A 13,689-nucleotide genomic window follows, 5' to 3' on the forward strand; every position below is an offset into this window, starting at 1 on the left:
AGGTTTTCTAGAGTCCACAAAATGTCACCAAGGTGCTTGAAGGTGATGTGTTTTGAGGGCAGAATGCGACCCGTTTCAGGTCAACCTGGAAAGTTTAGGAAGAAGCAGCGCGTGTCCATGGATCTATCCTGCACCTGGTTGCTTAAGTTGTATCAGTTTTCTTTGTGCCCTTCCCTACCATGGTAGATAGAAGCTGCTGGCCCTCATTCACAAGCGTGTGCCTTTCCTACCTGTTGTGCGTCAGCCAGTACTAAAAAGTGTCGAAAGGCTTGATTTTCTAAATACTCCTCCTGTCACTCAGTGTGAAGAGCAGTTCCTCGCTGGACTCTTCGGACCGATTTTGCTGTCCGTGTTTGAAACTGTCTGTTGCTGTACGCGGCCAAGAGGCTGCTGCAATGCAGAGCCTGTCATGCGCATCGGTACTGTTTCCTGGTTTCTTTGTGTCCTCAGCATCGTGGAAGGGGACGTGTTTTTGTAAGACGCGGTGAGAGAGTTGGCGGTAGTATAGTAGATCAGGGCTTGTGGGCATGTCTGATTGGCAACAGTTAACATCAGTTAACCGTTTACTTTAACGTGTCATTTTTTCAAGTTGGGAGAATCTCATTTTGGGGTTGGGAAGCTGAATTTTTTTTTTTCTTCTCTGCCCTTGTTTTCCTAAAACCTGTGAACTGTCCAGCCTTCAGTGAAGGTTATGCTTTTCTTCCTACTGGCACTACTATGAGCCTCATGGAGATGTGAGTGAATCTGCTGAATAGTGAGTTTCTTAATCGCTTCAGAAATCCCTCCTGAAACTTTTTGCTCTTAGAGGAGGGCAGGTTTTGAGATGGTCAGGCGATATGTTAGTGCCTCATTTCCTCCCCTGCAGACTCAACTGTGTTTTGCAGCCACCTTGCTCTGCTGCAAGTCAGGGCCACGTACCATTGACGGGCTTGAAAAGGGTAGCTGTGTCCATGCTGAGATGAAGGTGACCCACGTGCTGAGGTATAACCGGTTACCAAAGGGGAGATCCTGGGATAAATCTTCTTGTTGACTCTCCTAGAGCTTTTCACAGCCGCTCCAAGGTGCGTTGTGATCTGGTGCTTGACGTTTGGCTTATTACTAAACACAGAGTGTATGCTGTCAGGCGGCTTTATTGGTCTGAAGCCCAAGTCATTAGCCAGGGACAACAGCTGTGTGGGAATTTGGGAGGGAGTGTTTGTTTTCTTCTTTCATTTCCTGTTTCCCATTCCTCCCCAACTTTTCCCCAATAATTGCACCCGCTGCCTTAGCATCCCACGCTCCTCTCTGCCCCAGGGGAAGGCAGTGGGAATCAAATGTGCATCCGTGTGGATTTACCCCCGTAACACGTGTGTGTGTCAGGAATTGGTGTGCCAGTCCGTGAGACTGCAGCCATGCTGCTGGCTTGTGCAGATCACCATGGACATGGTTCATCTCTGATCCTCAACCGGGGAAAGCCAGGTGGGCTCCAGGGCAGAAGGCAGAGCAGGGACCTTGTATTCGCGTTTCTGGAAAACAGCACCCCATGGCGAGCCAAGCAAGGTCTGCGCTACGGCACGGAGTTTGCATCAGTTCAGGGGTTTGTTTGTGACTGGTTGAGTTCATGGTAGCTGCATTTCTTTTGCAGCACAGAAACTCTGCTGGAATCAGTCAAGCCCGGTTCTGTTACCAAACCCAAGTGTGAAGCTTTATTGGATTTCCTTTCTGGAGAGCAATGGCTTAAGATGGGCTCAGCCCTTCCCTTTGAGGAATCTGAGGAATTTCCATTGCTTCCTGTACACGAGGCCTCTTTTGACCAAGCTATAAGTAGAAAGGAAATGAAAATGTACAGAATTTCTCCATCTGGTACGTGCTAGTTCAGAACTGTTCGCTCTGGGTGCCTCCTCCCTCCAATAAATAAACAAAACCTATGATCCCAAGCTGTTTGGCCGAGGGTGATGTATATCTGAAATGAGGAAAACAGTAGGTTTGGTTCTTTCTGTTCTTCCATCTGAGACCAGGGATCAAAAGCATGCCTTTCCCCGGGGTCTGAGCCCTGGGAGCCACAGGGACCGCCGCTCTTCAGCCGGTTTGCATCAGCAAGGAGCAGGGAGCCTTTTGTACACCTCAGGGTGAGCGGGACAGGAGACCCCAGCAAACCGTTGGTGCTGTGTAGGCGCTTGCGCGGGGCGTGAGAAAGGGAGGCTGGCGATAGTTGAGACGCCCAACTTGCTGGCAGAACCCCCGCTGCTTGTCCCAGCTGCAGGAGGTGAGGAAGGAGCACGAGTGCCCCTGTAGGCATCCGCTCCTTGAAATGGGGTCCTCTCTTGCACAGAGATCCTTCTGCTGTCCTGTGTCTGTTGCGGACTGGTCTCTCTGGTTAACTTTCTCAAAACAGTTTGGGTTTTTTTTGGAGTAATATTATTTGCAAGGGCATCATTTGGTGTGTGGGTGTGTGTTGGGGAATCAAGTTACTCTTGTAATCTAGGTTTGTATACTTAAAAAGCAAATTCCTGTGTCGTCTCTGTGTGTGAGAAGCTGCGGGGATCCCAGTTGGTTTGGACTGTTATTCCTTAGGGCTGTAAGTGTTTTTTTCATATGTAGCTGGGAGTTGCCGGGCCAGTTTCTCTGAGAACTTTGCTTCTCTGGAAGTCGGAGTCACTTCAGTAAAGAATTATGTTTGCTGGCTTTAGGTTAGTGGTAAGCTTTTAAGGCTGAAGCTGGGACAATTTCACAGCAAGCCCCTGCCACCCTCGCTCCTGCCAGCCTTTTCCTGCTTGCCTGTCACCCGGCATTGTGTTTTCGGAAATGAGCTTTGCAAGGAATTGTTTGCGATACAGGATACGATGAGCGGTGTGCAGTTTTCTGTGTCAGTCCGTAAGGCTCTGCTGCTCCCTAGTATAGTGTGTCACTAATTGCAGATTCAGGTTTTGCTCACTGAGCAGTGGAGGCTAATCTGCCCTCAGGGTTTCCCTAGGCTCTAGCTAGACTCCTGAGAAGGGTTTATGAATTTAAGTTTCAGTGTCCACAGTCAGAGGATTAAATCCCAGACTGAATTTTAGAGAGGTTTTGATGGAAGTCTTCTGGACTCTATCTGCTGTGAGCGCTCTGGTTCTTTATTTCTTTAGGAATCCAAAGGTGCTTCTTGCCCTGTACTCCCATGAAAAGATTTTTGTCGTTTTTAGAATCCGCATTTTTGCTTCCATGTGTGGGGAAGCTGGTGTGGTCAGCTGGAGGCGTGTGATTCCTCCAGGGTGGCGAGCGCTGTGCAAGAGCAGTTCTGGGCATCCTCGCTGTGGAGTGGTTTAGGAGGCAGCTGAAGTCCCCATCAATTAGCGGTGTTAAACCCAAGACTTGGATTTACCTGTCAGGTTTTGTTCCCGAGCTCAATGGTCCCCGCCCCGCAACCCCCCCAGAAAAAACAAGCAACAAAAATGCCACCAAAACCCACACCATGTGCCAGGAAAGGCAAATGCTTTGCTTCAACGGGATTAAGATGTTCCGCTAGCCCAGTGGTTAATGTGTTCCTTAGGTGCATGGGTGCAGTCTGTCTTTGTGATATCAGTGGAGTTTTTATTTAAAAAAAAAATGCCTTTTCAAAAAAGCATCTTGGGGAAAATAGTTGTCGTTCCCACACTATCATTATGGCTGAAATATGCAAATCCATTTAAGGAATAAAATGAAAAGGAATTTGGCGTCAAGAGTTCTTAAGAGGCTGTGAAAATCTCAGAGGTGCGTGGACAACATATTTCATGTCCCAGATCTTTGCGGCGGTATCTCAGTGCTGGGGGAATAAAGGAATGCCAAGAAGTAGAGGGGGGAATAAAGGAATGAAGGAATCCAGTAACATGGTTATTTGGAGGAGGAATGCTGCTGCTTGTTCGCAAAGGCTGCCTTGACAGCTAGAAGAGAAAGGTTTCCAAAGTGGCTTTATCTAAGTAAAGCCCCTGATCTGAATCCATTAGCGATGAGTAGTGAAAATTAGTTTTACTCTATGCCGGTGTCATGCTTAATGAACTAGACAAAGCAGGATTTCGCACTCAGATGTGCCCGTGTCTGTTCCACAAATGTTGCACTTCAAACGAAGAGGCTCAGGACAAACGGTGGGAGAAGGTGTGACTCAAACAGATCGCAAGCCGTGAGAGCATCAGGGGCTGCTGTAGACGCTTACGTAGCGGCTGTTTCTTTTCGAGGATAGTCATCCTGCCTGTTAAGTGATACTGAACAGCGTGCTCGTTTTCGCTTGCCACTTTGTCTCCCGCTGCTGCCACCTAGCAAGCTGGGTCTGGTTTTGGTGGAGGCGTTCATGCCTCTGTTGTAGTCAGGCACTTCTGACCACGTTTTGTGACGAAACAGTGCGGTAATATCGCCAAAGGCTGGAAACTCGTGACTGTCCTTGAAACGCCGCTCTGACTGTTTGGTTTTTTCTGTGTTTTTAACAGTCTCCAAGAGACTTATGAAGCAAAGAGGAACGAATTCCTGGGTGAGCTCCAGAAGAAGGAGGATGAAATGAGGCAAATGTTTGTCATGCGAGTGAAGGAGAAGGAAGCAGAGTTGAAGGAAGCAGAGAAAGATGTGAGTATATTGTAACTAGGAGGACTGTGTGTGAGGATTTAGGCTGGGGCTTTTCCAAGAGAGCCCTGGGAAGGTGAGCATCCAGATTCCAACATGAAGCCTGCAAAGGTGCTTGCTGTACATAAAAGAGCTTCAAGAAGCCGGTAAGAACTCAGTTCCCAGTCCTGCCGCGGACTTGTGGCGTGACCCTGTTACACAAGTCCTCTGCCACTTCTCTGTGCCTGTAAAATGGAGCGGGAGTATTCCCTGGTTTTGGGCAGCTGGAGGAGGATATATGTTGTGGAGTGAGTGGGAGGTGCTGCAGGCTACGTACCTCACAGAGGCCAGCCGTGCTGTGCCATGGGTGTCCTCTCTGCTGTTTCACCCAAAGGAGAGAATATGTTTGCTACTCAAGTAATGTTTGTTTGCAGTGGATCTTCAGCTAAGGTAGAGCCGGCACTGCCCTTTAGCAGTCACAGCTATCTGGAGACTTTCAGTAAGCAGATGAGGACTTACCAGAGGGCAGTAAGTCCCACTTGGAGGTACAGAGAAGAGCCCCAGAGAAGAATGACACCCTGAATGGGTATATCCTCTTGCTTTGCACGAGCATGAGAGTGTCCGCTGTGTACAAAGCGATGAGGGATGGAACTATGAGGGTTTGGAAGTGTCCAGAGACCTGTCATTCCTACAGCGACTTAAATTCCCGCTATCTGTGTGTGCAAGTGTGTGTTAATTGCAGGGCTTTTCTCACAAAGTCAGGCATGCTTGGGACAGGCCAGTGACTTTTTAGGAATGCATTGAGGCCTCGGTGCCAGCGGAACCGCTTTGGGCATCGTTACCAGTAATTGGCATGAAACATTCTTCTCTTCCTGTCCAATTCTCATTGTCTCTGTCCCGGCAGCTTCACGAAAAGTTTGACCATCTAAAGAGGACTCACCAAGAAGAGAAGAAAAAAGTGGAAGACAAAAAGAAGGAACTTGAGGAAGAGCTGAACAACTTTCAGAAGAAGAAGGCAGCAGCTCAGCTATTACAGTCACAGGCTCAGCAGGCAGGTTCTCAACAAACCAAGAAAGACAAGGACAAGAAAAAGTAAGCGGATGTCACACACGTCCTTTGTAGGGATTGTTGCAGTTTGGGAGGTTGTTTTTTATTTCTTGATGCATGTCTGTATTTGCTTTTCCCCATTACCAGACTGGAAACTGGGCTTTTATCAGCCTAATCAAATAAAATATTTTTTTCTAAAGGGTGGGCCAGGGACATGATCTTAATTTTTCTCTAGAAGAGTACCTTCGAGTTTTATGTCGAAGTCTGACTGGTATGGGAGAGCAATCAGATGGTGGGGGTTTGACCTGTGATGTGTCCGGCATCTTCTGGAATAGCTCCGAGATGTTCTGGGCTCAGATTCATCTGCCTGAGCCAAAATTATGAAGGGGGTCTCTACCCGTCCTTTCTTTCACCCAAGAGTAGTCTACAGTTCCCATTCCTTAAGGTTATAGTTGTAAGTAGAAGTAAATTAGAAACAAAAACTACCATGTTATTTTTACATGGGCAATGCTAGTGCCAAAAGTGAATACTTGGAAGCTTGCTTTAAAGACAAAAAGGTTGGGGTTTGTTTGTTTGTTTTAAAAAAACCAAACTGCTATGGTACCGTAATTGCAGGATTGCAGGTAAATGGCCTTTGTGGTTGTATGGAGTTGACATAATAAGCTAAGAAACGTGTACCTTTTAGTAAAGATAATGACACTGTTTTCTACTATTTTATATTTGTATGCTAGGAGTATAATCCTGTACCCTCCAGTACTTGCAGTAGGCACCAAGTGTATCTGCAGACAGAGTCTGTCCCATTGTCAGTATTTGGAGGCGAGATTTTCAGAGGTGCCCAGTTTGGACTTAATTCTGCTTCCATTGAAACTGGAGGAACATTGCCATTGACTCGGGCTCAGAGTTAAGTTACTGCAGAGCTCTGCTGAAAACCTTGAGCTCTAGATTGATCTAAATTGACGTAACCTTCTTGCAGCCTGTACTTGGAGATGGCTACGTTTAGCTTGCTGTTAGTGCAAGAGACCCCTAGTTATTATATGATACCGGCTACTTCACTGTGCTTTAAGAACCAGGACGCAAGGTCCGCTTAACGCGATATGTACAGTGAAGCTGGACAGACCTTGCAGAGGTGAAGTAGACTGCGCACGGCTTATTTGTGTAGTGCAGCAAGACAGGTTACTGGAACAGAGGCTGCCTTGAGACCTCTTGTTGTAATTTCCATTCACTTTTCCATATCCAGTATGGGAATACTCATCCAAGTCCTTTCTGGGTTATCTGTGATAACGGCGCTAGTGGCTAACCGCGATCAGGAAAGCTGTGAAGATGGCTACGCAGCAAATCTCACAGGAAAATGCTTCTTTAACCCACACACAAACACGACAGTTCCACACTTCTTTTAATAGCTGATAGCGAAGGGGCGCATTCCGTAATAGAGTCTGTCAGAGTAACTTACTCCATTAACACTAAGCTGTCACTGTCAGAAGAACCAAATTCTATTAGGGATGTGGTACAGACACTGCTGTCTCCCTTACTAACCTGTGAACTTCACCCGGGTCTGAGCTGTCTTACAGCGTGAGCCTATGAGGTTCTGTTGTATTGCATATATACTAGTATATTTTTATACTTTGGGAAGTTACGCTGATGCTCACTGCATGTGCCCTGTCTCTGCCGCTAGTTTGGTACCGCTCACTTGTTGCTTCTGCCCCCGGCTTCCCCCAGGAAGGTGGGGAGGGCCTAGGGCTAGTTCCTCAGCTGTTGTACATCGATGTAGCTCCTATGGAGCCGTGCTGCTTTATGCTAACTGAGAACCTGGCCTTTGGCACCCGCTGAAATGCATAGAGTGCTTGTGCGCTGCATGCTCTGCTCGGGTAAAGAAATCGTTACAGACCCATCAGCGTCATGCTAACTGTAGAAACAATAAGCGTCGGCAGCTAGCGTCCAAGCATGCTGGAATACCGTCCCGCGACGATGCCTGTAAATAGGATAGGCTGAAACACCGGTCTTCTCTCACGTGAGAATTCAGACGTGGTGACCCGTTTCCTGAGAAGAATAGGAAATTTTCAAGACCCTTTTTCTTATCTCTTAAACAAAGTTGGTAGTTTAGTATTTTTAAAAACTCTGCAGTCAGTTTTTTCACCTCTTAGATACGAGACCAGTGCAGTCTGTAATGGTCTGGGGAGTTTTGTAACTTTTGGTAGTCAGTGTTAGCTACTGTTCGCTTCTGTGAAGTTGGCTGGCACATACGTGGTGGTGTGGGTGTGATATGTGGATGTTTCTAGCGACCGTGACAAACGCAGTTTCTGCTTTGCTGATGCATTCACAGAAATCCAGTCATGAGGAACATGCACGTGTTTTAGTGTGTCCTTTCAGTGTCGCTCCACACCAGGTGCCGTAACTGCTTCAGTTGTTCTTTAGTGTCTGAATTACTAATGGAGGCTTTAAAGGGAAATGCTGATGCTTCTGCCTTGTAGCACACCTTGGTTTTTCTAAAGGCTTTAAGTTTCTCCTTGCACTCTAACGAAAAGCTGCAGCTTGTGTAGGTAAGGCTCTCACCCTTTCTCTGTGCTGACATGGACGGTGGTGATTCTTGTGCAGTTGCCAGAGGAAATCCTTGCCATGCACGATCCTCGTAGCCTCCCCAGAAAGTAATTTGCAGGAATGCTTCCCCCCCCCCCCCCCCCCCCAAGGTGGGATGAGATTTCTCTAACTTGGGCAACAGGGACTTTCCAGTGGGCTGTGCGAGCCGGAGGGCAGGCTCAGGGTGAAATCTGCTGCTGGCTTAACTCCACGAGGGAGACCTTGGCCCTCTTGATTTCCAGACTACTCCTGCAGGAACAACTTGTCTTTTTATACCTTTTTATTTTTGTAATTCATTTCTCAGATTCCTGTAGCTTATGCTTTTTTCATCTACAATTGTTGCAGCTCTGGCCTGATGACAGAAGTGTGCTGTTTTCAGGACAGCCCATCAGTGTACCTCAGACACTTGTGTGACTGTAGAATAGACACGTACTCAAGTACTTTCCTGAACGTGGGGCTGAGCATACATATCAAGCCCTTGGCATAATTTTGGGATGGGACTGTGCTTCAAACCTGAACAAATCCGGAGATGGTTCCTGGCAATGGACTTGGCAAAACCAAACGGGAGCAGCGAATAGCCCTCTGGTGCTTGCCTGTTGTTTGGTAGATGGCCACATGCATGCCTCAACGTGTGCTGTTGTGTTACTTGCTCATCCTCAACCCCCCCAGGAGCAGGGACCATCTGTTTGGGCTCTGTTTCTGTTTATTTCAAGCTGTTTCTGAAAACCAGATGAAAAACTTTTTTCCAGTTTCCTTTCTGTATAATAGTTTCCAGTCCAATGTGACTGGTCTGGCCATCACGGGCCATGCTTAGTCCCAAAGCAATCCCCGAGCTGTAACACGCGTGTGAGGGCCTGGCCCAACACCCTGTAAAAAGAGGGGTTTGTTGATGCCTGAAGGATCTGATTTGGGTCCGAAAGCTGATGTGCTGGGAGTCGTTGTGGTGCCCGGGTCTGAGATACTTGAGTTTGGGTAAAGGCTAAGCGCGTGCCCAAACTGGACACCTGCGACCATGCACGTTCTGGAACACCAAAGCTTAAAGACACCAACCACGTACAGCCTGTAACCTGGACTAACTTACGTGCTTGGTTATTCGGTAGTTCTACCCCCTCGGTTTTAATTTTTGCTTTTGCTTGTCATAGGCTAGAGTAGAGCCCAGCCTTGAGGTTTGATTTCTTTTTAATTGCATAATCCATCCGCATGCACACCCACCAGAGCGGGTTGCTGGTGTCGGCTCTCCCAGCTTTCTTTGATTTTGGTTTTTTGGTTTTGTTTTCTTTTTTTTTTCCGTTTTGGGTTCTATTATTGCTAACTTCTTTTGTTTTTTGTTCTTTTTTTAACTTGCAGTGCAAGCTTCACATAAAGCCTGTCAAGCCAAGGATGTTCCTGCATTCACCTGCTTTTGCAGTAATGTGTCTCTGCCATCTGTTTTCTTTCTTTTTTTATTTTTTTTTTATTTTTTAACATGAATAACTATTAACTCATCAATAACACAGTGGGAACAAGGAGGAAGAAGGATTGGGTACAGGACTGTATGCAACTGGAAGTTCAGGGGCGGGTGGAGGGGCAAGGTAATGATACCATGTATTTTTCTGGTCAAAACCAGCAGCAGTAAATAATTTTTGGCCTTAAGTTCGAGCTGAGAGTCAGAGTTGGATGTCAGCAACTCGGGTGAGCGTCATTGGGTGGATCAGGTCCTTGGTGCCGCTAGCCTGCCTGGCTCTCGGAGGGCTGGCCGCGATAGCCCTGTGCTGAAGGGGGGGTTCCTGGGGCCACAGAAATCAGCGGTCCGAGGTCACAGCGCAGTCCCCAGTGTGGCTAAACCCTGGAGTTTAGTCCAACGTATATTCCTTCAATAGCTAATGAGTTAGAGCAATATGAGTCCCGCTGCTGGGGGTTGTGGGGGGGGGGGGGGGTGTATGTGTGTGTAGATAACAAAAGTATAACTGACCTTGCATGCCGTTACATTTGCATGATATTTTTTATTAGTTCCTGTTTTTGTTGTCTGACTTGATCATACTAGTGGGCTTGGATTTATTGTCATGTGCTGGCATATTTTTACAGCCGCCCTTCCGGTTCAGTGTAGTAGCTACCCGCTGAATGCTGCGGTGGGAACCCAGCGGCGCTGCAGGTGCCTGGGAGAAGGACGGTTTCTCATTATGGCTTCCCCTGTGTTACTTGCCTGACCGTAACCTTTGACGCCTCACTTAAAATAGTACCTGGTTTCCCACATGCATCACCTTAGCAAGACTTAGCGGCCCTTAGGGAATCAAATGCCCGGGGAGGGGGGGGACACCATAGCCTTCAACGTTCTCGTAGAGCCTTCAGGAGGATTTCTGCACAAACTTAAACACTTGCAAAGCCGTGGGATCCAGAATTTCATGTTAAGGGCGAGAGGGTGTCTGGACCCTCCATGTTACCACCAGCCCCCCTGCCCCAGGGACAGCGTCCCATTCAGATGTCCCTTGAAATCTAAGAAGATTTAACGTACGCCAGGCCTCGCTCTGTGGCCAGCACGGTGTGGAAATTGGTCCGTTTAATGTGTATTTTCTATGCCATTGCTTTTCGGACAGGGTCTTTCCCTTCCTTCCCAAGAAGTGGCGAGCCATGCTTACCTTATGACTTCTGGATTTCTTTCTCTTCTGCTGATGTACAGCCAGCATTTCCACTGCTCCTAGCTAGGTAGTCTACTCTTTCTTTCTTTAAAGCACTCTTAAAAATAACTTTCTCCACCTAAGTCTTACGCACTGCAGTTCTTTGCTTGTTTCTGGGATGGAATTTCTGCCCCTCTGGAGGAAAAAAAAAAAAAAAGGCAGTACTATCACTGTTTCTGAAGTGTTGGATTGAGAAACGTTTGGGGGTTAGCTTTTGGGCTGTCTTGCCTTTTAACCCTCACTGCTTAAACATGGCTTTGGGAAGAGGAGATCTAACTAAGATGCCTTGGTCAGATAGCAAAAATCTATTGGAGATAAATAAGCTGGAAATAAAATAGTCGAACCTTTTCTCTTTTTTTTTTTTTTTTTTTGTTTGGGTTGGGCTTTGGCTTTTTTCCCCTTAAATCACACCTACTGGTCTTAACAACCATGCTGCGCTTTTTGCCAGGTTAAGCAGGTTTGCTAGGGGGTTATTTGGAAAAATGAAAGTATGGTTCTTGTGGCTTCTGGCAAACCCAGCTTTAAAATGTTATCAAGGAAGAATTTTGTGTTTTGGCGTGTTTTGTTTTTGTTTTGTGTGTTTGTTTTTTTTTTTTTTTTTACAGTCACATCATATGCACATCACTGAATGCTTGTGGCAGTATGCTTTGCTTCAGCTATCTCTGTGCGTGTCCTCTTTTTATTAACCAGCATTTTGTGCCAAGTAGAAGACTTAATTTTAGCATTTATTTGTCCTGCTTCCTTTAACAGCCCTTCAAGGGACGTTTGGCAGGGGAAATCAGCTGAGTCTGGCTATAATTTTTTTTTTTTTTTTGACAGAAAGCTGTGGCCAAGTGCATTAATGTATTTTTGGTTGGGTTTCTTTCTCCAGCAAAAAGCGAGCTGTTTTGGAGAAACTGGGAATGAACTGTAAGCTTTAAAAAGCTAAAGGTGCTGTTTTGGTTTTTTGCCAGAGGAGAGATGTAAATGACTCTTTTTTTTTTTTTTTTTTTTTTTTTTTTTTCCTCCTTAAACCCTGGGCCATGTTTAGCTTGTTACTGCTGGCACTTCTTTCTCCTCTTCACTTAGGCCTTTTTCCGCAGTAGCCCCTGATTCTGCATGGAGTAAATGATACACTCAAATCTAGTTGGATGTGCTTTCACCTTGCATGTAAGTACAGCAGCAAGAGACTCCCCCTTCCTGCCTCACTACTGATATGAAACCGGTTGTGTCTTTTCGGGGGGGATTCTTTTTAAGTCCGCTTACTTGCAAGTGGCGTTGTTAAAACTGCTTGAAAACTTTCTGCAATAACCTGCTTTTGCTGGGGTGTCGAAAAGAAGCCGTAGGGAACACGACATCCAGCTCCTGTTGAATGCCTAAAGCAACCCTGAACAGCTTCTCTGCGTGCTGGAAGCTAGCAAGGCAACTGGTGAAACTGGACAGGCGGTTGCATGGGCAAAAGCCTTGCTTGAGAGACACTGCAGCCTTTCCTGTGCTTTACGCAGCAGTGATAACTAGCTGATAATGCTGCATGTTCCTGACAAGGTGGATTTCGAACCTTAGAATAATATACAGGAGCGAGAAAGCACGCTGAAACGTGTGCTTTTGGGATGACGGTGTTCCCAGGGCATGGAATGAACCCCCAGAATGGGAAAACAAGCAAAAAAATCCAGGTCGCTGAGAGGGGCCGTGATTGCTCTGTGGGGTGGGCACGCGCGTGTCCGGCAGGCAGCTGAAAAGGCGGAGATGAGGAAGGATTTGCTCCCCCGAAACGTCACTGGGGTTGCAGAGTTACTTTCCAGGAGCGCAGGGAGTAGGCAGGCGCCCGCTGAGCTCACCATCACTGAATGCATCACCTTGTATCTTCTGTGGTGTGTGGTGCTGCCGGGAAGGGGGGAAAGCAGCGACTGGCACCCACCCCGGGCTTCTCTGCAGCCTGAAAACTGCAACTCGTGTCACCCCTCCGTGTGCATTTGACGGCTTGAAATCCCCGTCAAGGAGACTTGTACCTTTGTGTCTCTCTTTAAGCATGTCTCTGTTTAACATGACCAGTGTTTCTCCAGGTAGCTCTCATCCTGCTTCTCCTAAAACATCCGAGTGAGAATGGAAAGGTCTTTTTGTGTGTGATCATATCAGATATGTCCATTTGAATCCAGTTACCGTTTGCCCTTCTAAGATGTTAGAAGAGTGTGTGTCTCTCTTCTCCGAGGACCCTGGTTGCGTTTGCGGTATGCGATACCCGTGACGCTCTCATCCGCGTGTATCAGCATGGAACTGTCCACATATGAAGGGTTTTTTTAATTAATGGAAATAAAGCTGTGAACAGCAGTAGAAATATTGTATTTGTATACATTTTTAATATCCTGATTGCCTTAAACTATAGATGTAGAACTTTATTACCTTGCTATTTGAAAATAACCCATGTTTGTAACTAAATAGTTGTGTAACCTACGTACAGTGTTAATGCAAATTATATGTATGCATCTGATAGATATTGTCACTTTATTTGATGTTAAAATATTTCCGTTTTTGAATTACAAATTGATAAATAACCTTATAGCATAAGCTCAGTTATTTCTTGTATATGCTTTAGGTGACATACACGAATAGTGCCAACATACAGTGGGGAGAGGAAATATATTTTTACCCAAACGCTTTCGTCTTCGCGTGGCCTTTGTGACTTTGTTTTGCTGTTGCCATTTGTAATGGTGTGACAGGAGGGGGTGAGGAAATGCTAAGTTTCCCCACAGGTTGTTTTGTGCCTTTGAGGATGCCTCTGTAGGTTTGTGCTGGTGTTTGTCAGTCGCTTTTTGTGGTGGTTGTGAGCTCGTTTTCCAAACCAGCCGGTGCCTTGAAGAGGTCCAGGCCTCTGGTGTAGTTGGTTCATATGACACCTCCCCAGTGGATT

At 46.6% G+C, this 13,689-nt stretch overlaps 1 protein-coding gene across 6 annotated transcripts in view; it reads left to right on the plus strand.

The window, feature by feature from the left end:
• SEPTIN11 (septin 11) overlaps positions 1–13,689 on the plus strand; it is a 72,226-nt gene that overhangs the window by 43,306 nt on the left and 15,231 nt on the right. For 2 of the 6 annotated variants that reach the window (XM_054201987.1, XM_054201986.1), the window contains exons 8-9: positions 4,419–4,551; positions 5,432–5,619. In XM_054201987.1, the coding sequence (XP_054057962.1) occupies positions 4,419–4,551; positions 5,432–5,619 (321 nt within the window). The other 4 variants (XR_008466523.1, XM_054201985.1, XM_054201984.1 and 1 more) reach the window with 4 other exon arrangements.

The sequence above is a fragment of the Rissa tridactyla genome, chromosome 5, assembly GCF_028500815.1.
Source record: "Rissa tridactyla isolate bRisTri1 chromosome 5, bRisTri1.patW.cur.20221130, whole genome shotgun sequence".
Classification (NCBI taxonomy): domain Eukaryota; kingdom Metazoa; phylum Chordata; class Aves; order Charadriiformes; family Laridae; genus Rissa; species Rissa tridactyla.